General features: G+C 45.5%; 1 protein-coding gene across 19 annotated transcripts in view; it reads left to right on the forward strand.

The window, feature by feature from the left end:
- Megf11 (multiple EGF like domains 11) overlaps nucleotides 1–13,693 on the forward strand; it is a 311,453-nt gene extending 297,760 nt beyond the window's left edge. For 4 of the 19 annotated variants that reach the window (XM_040739709.1, XM_021230389.2, XM_040739706.1 and 1 more), the window contains 3 exons: nucleotides 5,917–5,973; nucleotides 11,611–11,817; nucleotides 12,429–13,693. In XM_040739709.1, the coding sequence (XP_040595643.1) occupies nucleotides 5,917–5,973; nucleotides 11,611–11,817; nucleotides 12,429–12,586 (422 nt within the window). In that variant the 3' untranslated portion in view covers nucleotides 12,587–13,693. Of the gene's footprint in view, nucleotides 1–1,068; nucleotides 1,188–2,980; nucleotides 3,048–3,486; nucleotides 3,589–5,916; nucleotides 5,974–6,323; nucleotides 6,878–11,610; nucleotides 11,819–12,428 lie in introns of those variants that run through there. The other 15 variants (XM_005075553.4, XM_021230386.2, XR_005874712.1 and 12 more) reach the window with 14 other exon arrangements.
- Nucleotides 13,694–13,957: the final 264 nt, after the last annotated feature.

Genomic DNA, 13,957 nt, shown 5'->3' on the forward strand with positions numbered 1-13,957 from the left:
CACTTCCCCACCCTCCTCATTTGGCGGTGTCTACATGATACATTTATAGTAAGTAGCAACTTTTCTAAGCAACCCACAGGACAGTTCGGAGCCTGAACACCTTGGCAAGCTGTGCCCTACTGATGTTTGCTTTCCCTGGGAGGTCCAGGCCATCCCTGAGGAGTGCCCCAGAAGTGTAGTAAGAGGGGTGGTGCCTCACTTAGGGAAAGGTCTGCAAGTCTGGAAAGTGTCCTTTTGACAGGTGTACCAGAGCCCTGTGTGCTTAGATATGGTAGAAATGCCAATGAGCATCTGAGTGAGGTGTGTATGTAATTGCACCAGATCCTTTTTCTCCTCTGAACTCTGGTACTTGACAAAAAGGCTTTGTGCTTCATATTTAGCTAATGAGTAGAGGCTCCCAAAGTGCCTAGTATTGGGTAGGCCTACACTGTTGAGATGAGGGTGGTGACTTTCCAATGGCTCATAACTGATTTATAGCCTCCTGTACTTGTGCTTAATTTAAGAGCACCTAGACCACATCTGCCATTCCTACCAAGTGTGCCTGCTGTGTGCCAGGAACAGGATAGACAGCACTGGCCTCAGTATAGCCGTTGCCTTCAGAGACTTCCTGGCCACTCCAGGGTCCAGCCAAGCCAACATCCTCTGATGAAAGCCCAGGCCCATCGAGATTTGGCAGTTTTATTTTATAATGACAATGAGCAGGAATGGCTGGATTTTCCCGTCCTGTAGAATCCTCTGAAGAGCTGGGGTCAACAAGAGAAAGTCAATCCACCTAAAACAGCAACTCAAAGCCAGCAGTCAATAGCTTCCAGCTGACCACAATACCCCAATATTAGCAAGCCTGGTCTGTGAACTACACAGAAAGCTGGCGCTACTAAGAACAAAACATGGCTAGCTCTCCTGCTTGTTTTAGGGCTGCTGAATGGCAGGCAGCTAGGAAAATGTGGGAGATTTGGCTGTCTCTTTGCGGGGGATATACTCAAAAATGCCCAGCCCAACATTAGTTTTGGGGGCATCTCAACCAAGGGCAGGTATATGATGGAATATGGCTCCTTGTTCTTTTCCCAGATTTGTCTCAAAGTAGCAGCCATGCCCAGTGCTTTTCCAATACCAGCTACCACACACTGGCGTGCGGGGTGCCTGCCACCAGCCAGGCCAGCACTCTGGACAGGAACAGCCCCACCAAGGTACTGGCCCCATGGCTCCCCAACCCTCACCCACTATCCTCTTCATTTAATACTACCTTCTTCCCAGGAAGGAACTGCACCCCCACATATAGGCTGTGTGAAACTTCTACATTAAGAGCAATTCTAGGAATCATGGGACATGAGAACACTCTGAATCATGTAACTGGTAAAGAGTATGTTGTATGGAGACGGCAAGCTCTATCCTATGCAACCACATCACACTGCCCACTCACTGAAACATACATGCACCTTGTATATAGATAACTAGTACCTACCAGAACATAGTAACATCACATGCAACCATCTTATCCCACACCTGTGTATTCCATGTAGCCATTTTGGTCATGGACCAATACATATACTCAAAATGTATGTGCTTACCACAAACTACTGCAGTGTGTTAGCAATATACTCTGAAGTAACTCACTATTCAATTAACCCCTTGATGCCTCTTTGAGAACACTAGCTAGTGTTCTTGCTGAAAGGGGGTGGTGCCCTCCCGAACAGCTCCCGGTATAGCAGTGGGTCATAGAATAGGTAGATGTCCTTAGTTACAAATATTACAAACCTTAGAGAGAGATGTCTTATCACAGATGCATATAGATAGCATGTAGTACATCCCTTGATGGACAAGCAATAGGTAGAGTGAGAGACTGAGATATGAACAACCCCAAGTATAAGATTTGTGAGGGGCTCTTGCTGTACACACCTCCTGACACCCACCTAAGCATGTACCACACATAAACATCAGAACGGCAGGACCATCTGAGGCTACATGGCTTCCTTTACCATCATCTATTCTGGATCAGGAGCATAGCTTTCTAGTTTAGGCTTCTTCCCTATCTGTCCCCTGAAGAATGACCACCCGTCCACAGACCTGGGTGGGGGCTGCTTTTCTATTAAAAAACAGGCAAGTTGCATGCAGGTTACCTAGAGGCACAATAGCTTTGGCCACTCTGTCTGCCATCTTCCACTCAAGACTCTTGTATTCAGGCTTAGTTCAGCTTTAAGCTTGTGGGGCTAAGAGAAGAGAATTTAGTTATCCAACAGACAGCCCTTGATTACCTACAGCATGTTATCAAAGCTGCATCAGGCTCTCCACAAGCCAGGGATGAGACAAAGACTCTAGGCCATGACATTATTTGTGTAAGAGCCAGCTACTCTTTCGGTAGAAGACTGGTTTGGCCCCCCTCACGGGGCTGAGACTGGCCCTATGTAGACAAGAAGCCCTTGAGCAAAGGTAGGCGTGATGCCATGGAGGGGACAGGCAGCTGAGACCTGAATTCTAGAGTCAGCTTTGCCTCTGGCTCCTGTGTATCTATGAGTATGGTCTCATGTCTGAAATACCATCCTTGCCTCACATAAAGAACAGTTAACAGAATGCAGGGAGATGACTGCATCGTTTAGTCTCATGACTAGAGCTCTCCTTTGGGCACATCAAAGAGAGTGTCATATATGGCCCAGGGGCAAGCACTACAGGCAGCCCCTACTTCTGTACTGGGGATGCCCTGTATTTCAGAAGGGAAACTGACAGAACACCCCACTTCTGCAGCATAATCCTGTATGCCACAGGGGCCTGAGAACTTAGTTTGGGCATATGCTGTTTTCATTGGCCTCAACTACAGCATGGTAGCTTGTCATATAACATCTGCCTGGTCCTCCTTTACTCAGTCACCTAGGGCCTGGGAGCTCAGGAGCGTCTCGGAGATGGGTACACTGAGGCTGGACCAAGTGCCAACTTGGGGAAGGGCAGCTGAGGCACGAGGTATTAACTGGCTCTCCTCTCCAAACAGCTGAGTAACAAGTCCCTTGACAGAGACACAGCAGGCTGGACCCCCTACAGCTATGTGAACGTGTTAGGTCAGTAGTGGTTTGAGTCATCTTCCCCATCAGTCCCACCCTCATCTCTGTACTAAGGGGGGCCGCCCCATCGCAAAGCAAGAGTTGAGTCCCGAGCATGGCTTCCCCTGTGGTATACAAGGAGAGCATGGTTGTGGCCCAGCGACTACTAGGGATGGGATGTGGAGATTTCCAGGTGGAAACAGAAAGTGTATTTGCCACATGGAAAAGGATCCTCTGCCTGGCACTTTTCAAGGCGTTTTCCCCACTACCCTAGTGGAGGGCGGAATGGAATGGGAAGGGAGGAGAAAAGGACAGGTAACCCCAGCCCCTCTGACTGCTACATGGAGATCTTGATTCCTTCTGGCCTGCCCCTTACCCTACCCTATGCTTCCCATCCCCTTCTCCTGCCATCCAGGCCCTGGGAATAATGGCTCCTCCCTGTCATTCCTCTCACTAGACTCCCATTTCCAGATCAGTGCCCTGGAGGCCAGGTACCCGCCCGAGGACTTCTACATTGAACTTAGACACCTCAGCCGCCACAATGAGCCACACTCACCAGGTCAGATCCCCCAGCCTTTCCTTCCACCCTGAGAACAGACTGCTCTACACCCCATCCCTGTCCCCATGGAGCCTTCCCAAGATTATTCTATAGCCCCTATGCCCTACCCAAAGGCAGCAGTTTGTACCAGTCCTTCCTACTACCCTTTTCACCCTCACCATGCTAGCTGATATAGACAAATCATGGTTGCTTATGGAGGGAACACAACCTAACTGTACTCTCCATTCTGCAACATGCAACCCAGTAATGGTGTAGGTAACAGAAGGTTGGCTCTCTAGAGAAAAAGTTCAATGATTCCTAGAAAGGCCCGAGACCTAACAGTGGCTCAAACTATATCTTCTTAGAAAATGATGTGGAGTTGACAAGAGACCAGGAGAAGGTAGGTAGGCTCTCTCACTGAGCTTAAACAGGGTAGCCTGAGAGGGGTGTGAAAAAGACACTTGGCAACTGAGTCCTGAAAGGGGAAATACATGTATCAGTTACAATAATAATGTCAAAAGAGTACAAAGGATGGACAAGGAATGTGGCCTCCCTACAAAGTAGCTCCTCTAAGGCACTCTGGGGCAGTGACTCAGAATGCTAGACAACTCTAGGTCTGAGTTTGGGCTCTAGGTGATTCTTAGTGCTCTATTGAAACTAAGTCAACGTCCACAGGTCTTTAATCCAGGAAGCATGAAGGTTCAGAATTCATTCTGTTGACTAGGCCTTCTGTACCCCCAGGACTATAATACAATCCCTACCCTCGCTTCACCTTTAGGTCACTGTGATCCAAATAGGAGAATGGGAGCATGCAGGCATCATCTGGGCTCAGGCCTAGTTCCTCCTTGTTCCACAGACTTCCAATCACTGTAGCTCGTTAGCTCACAGCCAGCTAGCTGTGGCCATTGGGAAAGAACACCTGAGGTGATCTAGGCTCACAACTCAGCTTTGTATTTGCTTGTATATTCTTGAACAAGTCTCTGACACTCTTTGGGCTGCTGTTTCCTAAAAGGGGTGGGAGGGCTAACATTGTAGGCACCCTCCATTCTTTAAGGAGAACAAAGGAAGCCCTTGACTATTTAGTGTTAAACTGAGGTCAGCATGGCCTGCTGCAGGTTTTTAAAGGGTATGGGTTCCTTTGGGACTTTTAGAATGGCTTGCTTTCTGCTGTATCACTCAGGAAGGTGTGTAAGGTGGGTATATAGGCATGAACTCCTGCAAATTCAACTTGGGAACTCCATGTGGAGGAAAGATCCAGATCAGTGGGTTTGTCTTTGGTGTCAGAAATGTGGGCAAATTAGGTGCAGTTAAATTATATTTTAGTAAATATTTGCCAACTGCCTTGCTTGGTACTATTTTCAGTTAAAGCCAAAGGTGTATCTGGTTTAAAAACTCATACTTCTCTTGGTTCCCAGCACCCATATTAGACACTTCACAACCACTGAAACTCCAGCACCAGGGGATCCAATACCTCTGGCATCTGTGGGCATCTGTATTCATGTGTGCTCATAGGCTATATATGTATATAAAATATAAATCAATCTAAAAGAACAAAAACCAGCAAAACAAAGCAACAGAGTGAAGGGAGGGGGTTAACTGTGAGTTAAACATTACTGTCCCAACTTGGAAAAGCAAGACTTGGTATTATCCCTGGGATCACTTGTAGCAATCAACTCACGTTTATGTCCTGCTTCTGGCTAGGAGTCAGGACCATGCATTCTGGGAACCTAGGAAAAAACTAACAAAATGAAGAAAGAAGTCATAAGGGCTGAAAAACACTGGCAATATTTTCAGGAACAAAGCTCTACTTTCCCATGCCCTCCAAAATGAGTAACTGAGCAAGATGGCTGTGGCCAGGAATGATTATTCTTCCTGGAAAGTAACTAATTAAGTACCCCAGCTACTTGTCTTCTCTCTGGCTCCCATCAGAGCTAAGAGGTGAGAAACCCTATCTCCAACTCCATTCTAAAACCAAGGGAAAAGAGAATCAGAATTCTTTGCATCTCTCCCTCCAGCTAAGCATAGTCTGGCTTCATTCCTTACCCTGTGTGCCTCTAAAGCTTGGAACTTCACCTACAGACATCAAAGGTGGCATACTGAAAGGCAGATGCAGGCTAAGAGGAAAGCCAAAAAATAAAAGGGGGGGAGGTTTGCTGTAGCCCATCTTAATGTGATGAGCCCTTTAAGAATCCCTCTATGTTCAAAACTACTTAGAATAGATTAAATCCAGAATAATTTGCTAGGAGTAAACCATTCTGTGTAAAGGAAGAAAAAAGCAAGGGGAGGGGAAGCAACCAACTGTCTAAGGAAACCTCACCCTGTATTTTCTTTCCTTCTGTTTTTATGCAGGCACGTGTGGAATGGATAGACGTCAGAACACATACATTATGGACAAAGGCTTCAAAGGTAGAGTATCTAATTCTGATATCCTGTTACCTATCTGAAATGGCAAGGAATTCTGCCTGAGAGAAAACTGCAAACCCTGTGCCACTAAAAAAAGAAAAAAAGAAAAAAAAAAAAAAAAAAAACTAAGAAGATCACAGGACCCAGAACCACTGGGTGGCTCTGCCCAGGAGTAATCCTAATAATAATGAGTTCATCATTTCCATTGCAGTTGCACCTACTTAGCAAATGCTTGTGGGTTTGTTATAGATGCCAACTAAATGTCTTTGGAAATGTAGACCATCATTATCCAACCAATTAGTACAAGTTAAATTGATTATAAATCTGAAATAAAGTCAATCTACCTGCCCCAGAGGCCTTCTGTTGTACTGGCAAGGATCACCACCCTAAACATGCTGCCTTTTTGGTGCACAAGGAATGGAAAAGATGCCCAATGATAACAGCCCCTACCTTCAAGTGATCTCTGCGCCCAAGAGCAGGGAAGCCAAGACAGATCCCTACGCCACAGGAACTACATACCCACAGGAACTACATACAAGGTGGACCATTCCTCTAGGAAGTCTACAGGTGAAGCCAAAAATCAAAGATCAAGTCCAGCCCCTCTCTCCCAAATTAGGTCCTAGGTTTAAATGCTGGAACATGTGAGCTAGGCAGGGTGCTTTGGAACTCTGTCACTTATTAACTGTGTGTTTCCTAAGGTTGCTTCTTCATCTGCAAGGTTGGGATAATTATGCCTGTCCTGTTGACTCATGCCTGTCTTATTATCTAACAAGATCATCTTGGGTGTCCAATAAAGTTGGATGGGAAGTGCTTTTCTATATCATAAAAGTGGTACCAACGTGATGTCTTTGGGAATGTCTCAAAGTCTCAGTCAAACTGAAAGAGCAGTAATAAAAGTCAGCAAAGATCCCAGCTGATATTTCATATCTACCTCTGCACCAGAATCACCCTGCAAGTGTGTTCAAATTGCAGGTTTACACCCACATCAGATTCTGCTGCAGTAGATGGAGAGGGAGGCCCTATACTCTACAACTGAGAGAAGTACTTTAGGCTATTCTTATGCAACTTATCCAATTATTGTTTGTCTAAACTGCCCCAGATGTCCCAGGTTTCTGTTCTGATCTTTCAGACCTAGCACAGCCATCTCCTAACCAAGGAGAGGATCTTGTGTACAACTCTTGGGAAGTTGGCTATCAGAAGTGGGATGAGCAAAATGCAGGTGGTAGTGTGTGCTACAAGAAAGAACAGCAGAGCTGAGTGACCATCAGCATGGTGGTTTAAGATATGCAAAGCCTGGGAGACCATCCCAAGCTCTGAGCCAGCCCATAGACAGTATTCTCCAGGAGCTTGATTATGGCAAGTTTCTGAGGGTTCTTCTGGCTTAAACCATCCAAATGGAGGCAAACACCATTTCAGTATGTGAGGCTTCCAACAGAAGAGCCATATGCCAATTGTTTGCTATGACCCAAAATCTGTTTCTCAATATGGAATGGGGACTAGAGAGCTCTCCCAAGGCCTTTGAGGTTCTGAGAAGATGGATGACTCAATGGAGAATAGCTCAGACAGGCCCCAAGACTAGTATACAAACACACCTTCCCTGTACACCATGTCATCCTGTGCATGGTGATTAGGGTAACTAGTTTTAAACTCAAAACCATAAATGTAAAGCAAAGCCAATGAAAGTCAGGCTCGGCATCATTGCATTCCTGTCTAATGGAATCATCTGAGTACATAGGAGGCTCTCACAGGCAAGCAGCCAGATTCTGCTTCACAACTGGCTCTAATCAGGCTTTAAATTAGAACTGATGGCAAATGTCCATCAAGTGTTGGGGGCCAACATGGCACAACAGAGTTCAAGTAGAGGCCAGTGAAATGTCAGTGTATGGAAATGCTTATAAAATACATGAAACAAATCCTACCTGCTGGCTAAATCCCCAAATATCCGCGACTAGCTACTTCATGTCACTAACTTAAGCTATTCCTAAAGCAATGGGGGCAAGCCAAACCAGCAGGACTAAGAGTCTAGGGGGTTCTCCAAACTTTTGTGTATATTGGGGGGGGGGAGGGTAGGTAGGCACCCAAGGGTGTTTCCTAAAGCAATAGGGGCAAGTCAAACCCAGCAGGACTAATTAAGAGTCTAGGGGCTCTCTAACTTGGGTGGGTGGGAAGGGGGGATTGCCAGAGAATGAAAAGATCTGGGTTCCAGTTCAGCTATATGATACTCACTAAACACATCAGTATGTGTGGCTCTTGCTTGGGTTTTTTTTTTTAAAGGACAGTTGTAATAGCACCATCTCTAAGGCCCTTTCCAACTCTGACATTCTAAAAGTTCTAATTCAGGTAACATCTACTTTTTTTCTCTAACTGGGAACTCCACTCACTGTCACCCAGGAGGTTGAAGGAGACTGCTTACACAGCTAAGCAGCTGGCTTCCTTTTTCTTCAGCATAACTACTGTACAATAAACTATTTCATGTCCAATTCCTCTCTGTCATGCTTTCAAAGTGTGACAGAAAAAAAATTCACTTCTCTTCGCCTTCTGTATGGGAATCCTTGAGCCTGTACTGTCATTCCCCCAACCTGTGCTCTCCTGCTACCCACTCCTTCAAGTAACTGGGTTCTCAGACATTTAGAAGCCCACTGACATCCTGACAACTCTTGTAGACACCACCTGACCCTCACACAGGTCCCATCCTGCCCCACATACTATCTCTCACTGAAGTGAAGGATGCTAACTTAACCTCAGGAACAGAAGCAGCAGTGTGGCCTCCTATTGATAGCAGTAGCTCAGAGATGAGAAAGATACTTAGTGCCTGCATTTCCATATACATTTGAGTAACTTGGGACCTTAAATGGACATCAGGCTTACTAAGTTCACAACATATTCATAAAGCAACTTTGGGAAGTTGTTTCCTCTCTAGACTTGTGCTTCCTCATTCAGAAATCCATTTTGACTGAGATAACATGCACAACTACAGACATCCAGAGGAGGAAATAAGGACAGTAAATGCCAGGGCATTTGAAAGACTGCAAGCTTCCCCTTTCTTTGCACAGTGCCTGACAAGCAGGCACTGGGTGGGAGCGGGGCTGTGGAGGGATGAGGAAGTATCCTAGCCCAGCTGGTTACTCTTCCCCACACCCTGCCATCACAGCAGGCAGGTGGATGACTCAACAAAGGAAAGGCTTGGCTTCCTGAGGCTGTTTTCTAGCTTGCTTACCCCATATCTCTTCCAGTTCCCAGCAGGGATAACTCAGCACTCTCCCCAACCAGCACTCTCCATGGATTTCTCCATCTTGTCTTAGTCTTCGAAACTTGTATATAAGATCCTTGGCTCTGAATCTAATCCCTTTCCCCCACCCCAGCTCCAATTTAGCTCAGGAGAAGGAACATACTGAAATGGACAAAAACTAAGCTTGAAGTTTAGCCTTTCCTCTCAGCAGGCCTTGGTATTTCTAGGAAGGATAAACTGAAGCAGTTGTAAAGAGCTTACACTCCAGGTGACTAGATATGCTGATGGAAAAACATCGTGACTGTCAGATAAGACAGCAGCTGAGACCTAAACACTAAGCTTTAGACTAACAAACTTTGAGCTTTGGTTTCCTCATTTCTAAACAGTAATAGCAGTCCCTTCCTGCCCAGCCCCAACCAAGTTTCTTTCTGTTTGGTCTGAAACAAGGTGTCACTATAAAGCCCTGGCTAGCGTGGAATAATGTGTGAACCAGGCTAGCTTTTGCCTCCCAACTGGGATTACAGATGCGCCCAATCACACCTAGCATCTAAATTTCCAATAACAAACTGGAATGAAGGTCGCTCTTCAAATACTACACAAAATAAGCAATCCCTCAATTCCACATAATATATAACCAAGACAGTGGTGATTAGTAATGAACAGCTTTCATACAAGAAGCCCTAAGTCTCTCTCCCTGCCTGATGAGTTCAAACCAACCATACTGGAACTGGCTGGGAGGTTCTCAGGCTCACACCACTCTCCTGTACTAAGGTAAACTAAGATAGCTTGAAGCCAAGTCACAATCCAGAACCCAGGTCACCGTTCTCTATGTGATTAGGCTTTCACCGGTAGAAGTACCTGTTTACCTTCAGTCCCAGCTAGAACTGCCTGAGACTGCTCATTATCTAGCAAGAATGTATTTTTCCTCCCTGAGTCAGGTGCTATAAAGGTCAGTCTTAGACCAGCCAGACTAAAGCCAACTTCTCACCCAGCTTGTGAGCTTTGACTTTGCTTCTGGAACTAGCTTTGCTACTGAGAGGCAGTGGGATCCCCACTCTAAGTCTCAATTTCTTCATAAGCACTGAGGCAGGAGGAGGGGGGAAAGTTACTGCTCTACTCCGTCACAGCACTCTGAACACCTGAAGGAACTAGCAGGTGAATGCACTGCTACACAAAACCAAGGAAATGCTGCCTGCTAAAACAAGAACTGCCAAGGTTCAGAGTAAATCCCTCTGCACCAGCCCTGCTGCAGAAGACCATTCACGTGGTGCACATCTGCTACTGCAGGCACTTGCACACACAGTTCCCCTGCAGTCATGCGACTTTCACTTTCTAACATTTTCAGTAAAATCACAGCTATGGGCAGGGAGCTTAGATAATGGCCCCAAATGTAAACTCTGGTGGGTCTAGTGAGAAGATTCCCTACAAATGTCACCAGCTAACTTTCACAGACATTTAGAGAGGCCTCTTGACTGTCAAGCTCTGGACACCCTGCCTGCCTCACAGCTAAGGGTCGCAAATGTCAGACTAGTTTACTGTGCACAGATAGAGCATCACCCACAAAGGAAAGGAGAGTAGTAGTTGAAGTAAGTCCCTTTTCCTCTGTGACTCTAGTCACTAAGGGATCTTCCTCCAGCAGAGCTACTGTTACTTCATCTCATTTTTATTAGACTTCATTCTGCACCCTTGTGCAACAAGTTCTAATTATAGAGAAAGGTACAACTGAAACAAGCCCCAGTCAACATTCCCAAGGATCAGGGAAGATGAGCCTAAACTACACTTTGAGTTTGCTAAGACACAGGTACCTTTCCAAAGGTCAGCTTGAAACTGAAGGCTTTTTATACCTGGTACACTTCAGTTAGCCCACTCTAAAGATGAGGTCCTGAAAGTCTCTCCCTCTCTCCCTCTCTCCCTCCCTCCCTCTCTCCCTCCCTCCCTCTCTCCCTCCCTCCCTCTCTCCCTCCCTCCCTCCCTCCCTCCCTCTCTCCCTCCCTCCCTCCCTCCCTCTCTCTCTCTCTCTCTCTCTCTCTCTCTCTCTCTCTCTCTCTCTCTCTCTCTCTCTCTCTCTCTCTCTCTCTCTCCCTCCCTCTCTCGAACTTGCTCTGTAGACCAGGCTGGCCTTGAACTCACAGAGATCCACCTGCATCTGTCTCCCAAGTGCTGGAATTAAAGGCATGCACCACAAACACCTGTCACTAAAACTAGTCATTTTCTTATCCTCCAAAAACATGCATCTGTGGAAGAGAATGCCTGAGAAAGCATACCTTAAGACATTGAATAAGATGTCCAATATCATAGTCTTTTCAACCCCAGGATCTTGAAGGCACACAAACTTGACTGCAGTCTGTTTCTGGTATTTAAATGAATCCATATGTACTTGTTTGTCCTAAGCAATCTCTCTTGCCTTGCAGATTACATGAAAGAATCTACGTGCAGTTCTAGTTCTTGTTCCTTGAACAGCAGTGAAAACCCTTACGCCACAATTAAGGATCCACCCATTCTCACCTGCAAGCTTCCAGAAAGCAGTTATGTAGAAATGAAGTCACCTGTGCACAAGGGGTCTCCGTACACAGATGTGCCATCCTTGTCGACATCTAATAAAAATATATATGAAGTTGGTAGGTGTCTCACATAAGTAACTTAGCAAAACCAGGGCAACAGTGCAGCATCTCAAGTGAATACAAACCCTCCTCCACTCATTCTGTCTCCACGACACACCCCCGTTTGGCTGCAATTGAAGGAACCAGAGGAGAAACTCCGTCCCAGGATTGCCCTCCCCTCTAATGCAGGAAAACAAAGTCTTATGTCACTCTGCTTACAAATCACAACTGATAGGCAGTAGAAATAGCCAGGGTGGGGAACCAGTATACAACACTTAGACTGAATGTTGTTTGAAAAAAGAAAACAATCAGAACCGCTGTTTGCAAGTTTCTAAATCACTTCCTTACACTTACACACACACCGCACTTCAACTCTGATCCTAGAGGCATTCATAAGACCCACACCTCTAGAATGTCCTAAACCTCTAGTTGAGCAGAGGCTGGAATTCTGACAGTACACTCCCTTAGGTTTCCATCTCTAGAACAAACCTGTACTGATCCTCATGTATCTGTCAGATTTATATATCCACAGTTCCTCTCCCCAACAAGTTAAATAGAACTTTCATCCCTCCCACAAAGGCAACAAAGCTAATCTGTTCTCTGAACTCATTTTTCACTATATTCCTTAGAGCCCACAGTCAGTGTGGTCCAAGAAGGCCGAGGTCATAACTCCAGCTATATCCTGAATCCATACGACCTACCTAAGAACAGCCATGTTCCTGGTCATTATGACCTCCTCCCAGTAAGACAGAGCCCTGCCCATGGGCCCTCCCAGGACAAGCAGTAAGAGGGATAAGCTTCTCTCTTAGTGTGCTCTGCTGACTATTCTGACTCTGAAAGAAGACAATTGGTGACTTGAAGTATCAGTACAGATTGACCTGGATTGAAAGAAGCACTTCCAAATGGGATTGGGGTAACTGTTCAAGAAAGTCTGTTCACAAAGCCAAATCCTATCACCTTCAGCCCTAAATGCCCTGGATATGATTCTTACAACATTTAAGATATTGCTACTCATCAACATCTGCTAAATTCAGCTAAAAGATATGTATTTAATACTCTGGAGCAATGCTTAAGATGCATGTAGCTTAGGTTTTGCAAACTCTCCTAGGAGGAAAAGGGGCCTGGGAAAGGAAAAGGGGCAGCTTAAAGCACGTGAAATGTGATGTGCTGTTGATTGCTGGTACCACCAACATCTGTTTCAGTATATGTAAGGGACCTGGTACGTGGACATGAACTACTCTAATATTAATCGTAAAGTCTACATACATATAGGTATGGTCCATCAAATTATAACAGCCATTATCAGATTTTAAAATATAGCATACTTCTGACAACTTACATTTTCAAAAACAAGAATTTAATAAAGACAGAGTCACTTTCTTCTGGCCCACCAGTGATAGTAGGTAAAACAGAAAGGAAAAAGAAAAAGTAATTATTTCAAAAGTGCAGCCATTTCACAATTTCTATGTCCACTTTACCAACTTTTGCCAAGTCAAAGCTCAAGAATAATGAGCATCAAGCCAGGTAGTGCACACCTTTAATCCCAGCATTCAGGAGGCAGAGGCAAGTGGATTTCTGTGAGTTCAAGGCCAGCCTGAGTTCCAAGACAGGCTCCAAAGCTACAGAGAAACCCCATCTCGAAAAACCAAAAATAAAATATAAAATAAAAAATAAAAGGAATAAGACCACCACCAGTCCTGATCTGGCCTGGCTGCACTGCATTAGTATACATACACCCGAGTCCTTCTGTGTGCACCAGAGAACTAAGCTGCTGCTTTAAGAAAGCAGTTGCAGAGCCGGGCGTTGGTGGCGCACGCCTTTAATCCCAGCACTCGGGAGGCAGAGGCAGGCGGATCTCTGTGAGTTCGAGGCCAGCCTGGTCTACAGAGTGAGTTCCAGGACAGCCTCCAAAACAATACAGAGAAACCCTGTCTCGAAAAACCAAAAAAAAAAAAAAAAAAAAAAAAAAAAGAAAGCAGTTGCAGGGCTGGGAATGTAGCCCTGAGGAAGAGCACTTGCCTAGTGAGCAAGGCCCTGGGGTAGATCACCAGCATCATAAAAAAAGGCATAGGCTGACATGAATTAAGTTCCCCTAGAAACCATCAAATTGGCCCATTCAATTTACTTAGTTGGAGTCCCCTGACTTTTTCAAGCAGTT

Source organism: Mesocricetus auratus, unplaced genomic scaffold (assembly GCF_017639785.1).
Source record: "Mesocricetus auratus isolate SY011 unplaced genomic scaffold, BCM_Maur_2.0 Super-Scaffold_100691, whole genome shotgun sequence".
NCBI lineage: Eukaryota > Metazoa > Chordata > Mammalia > Rodentia > Cricetidae > Mesocricetus > Mesocricetus auratus.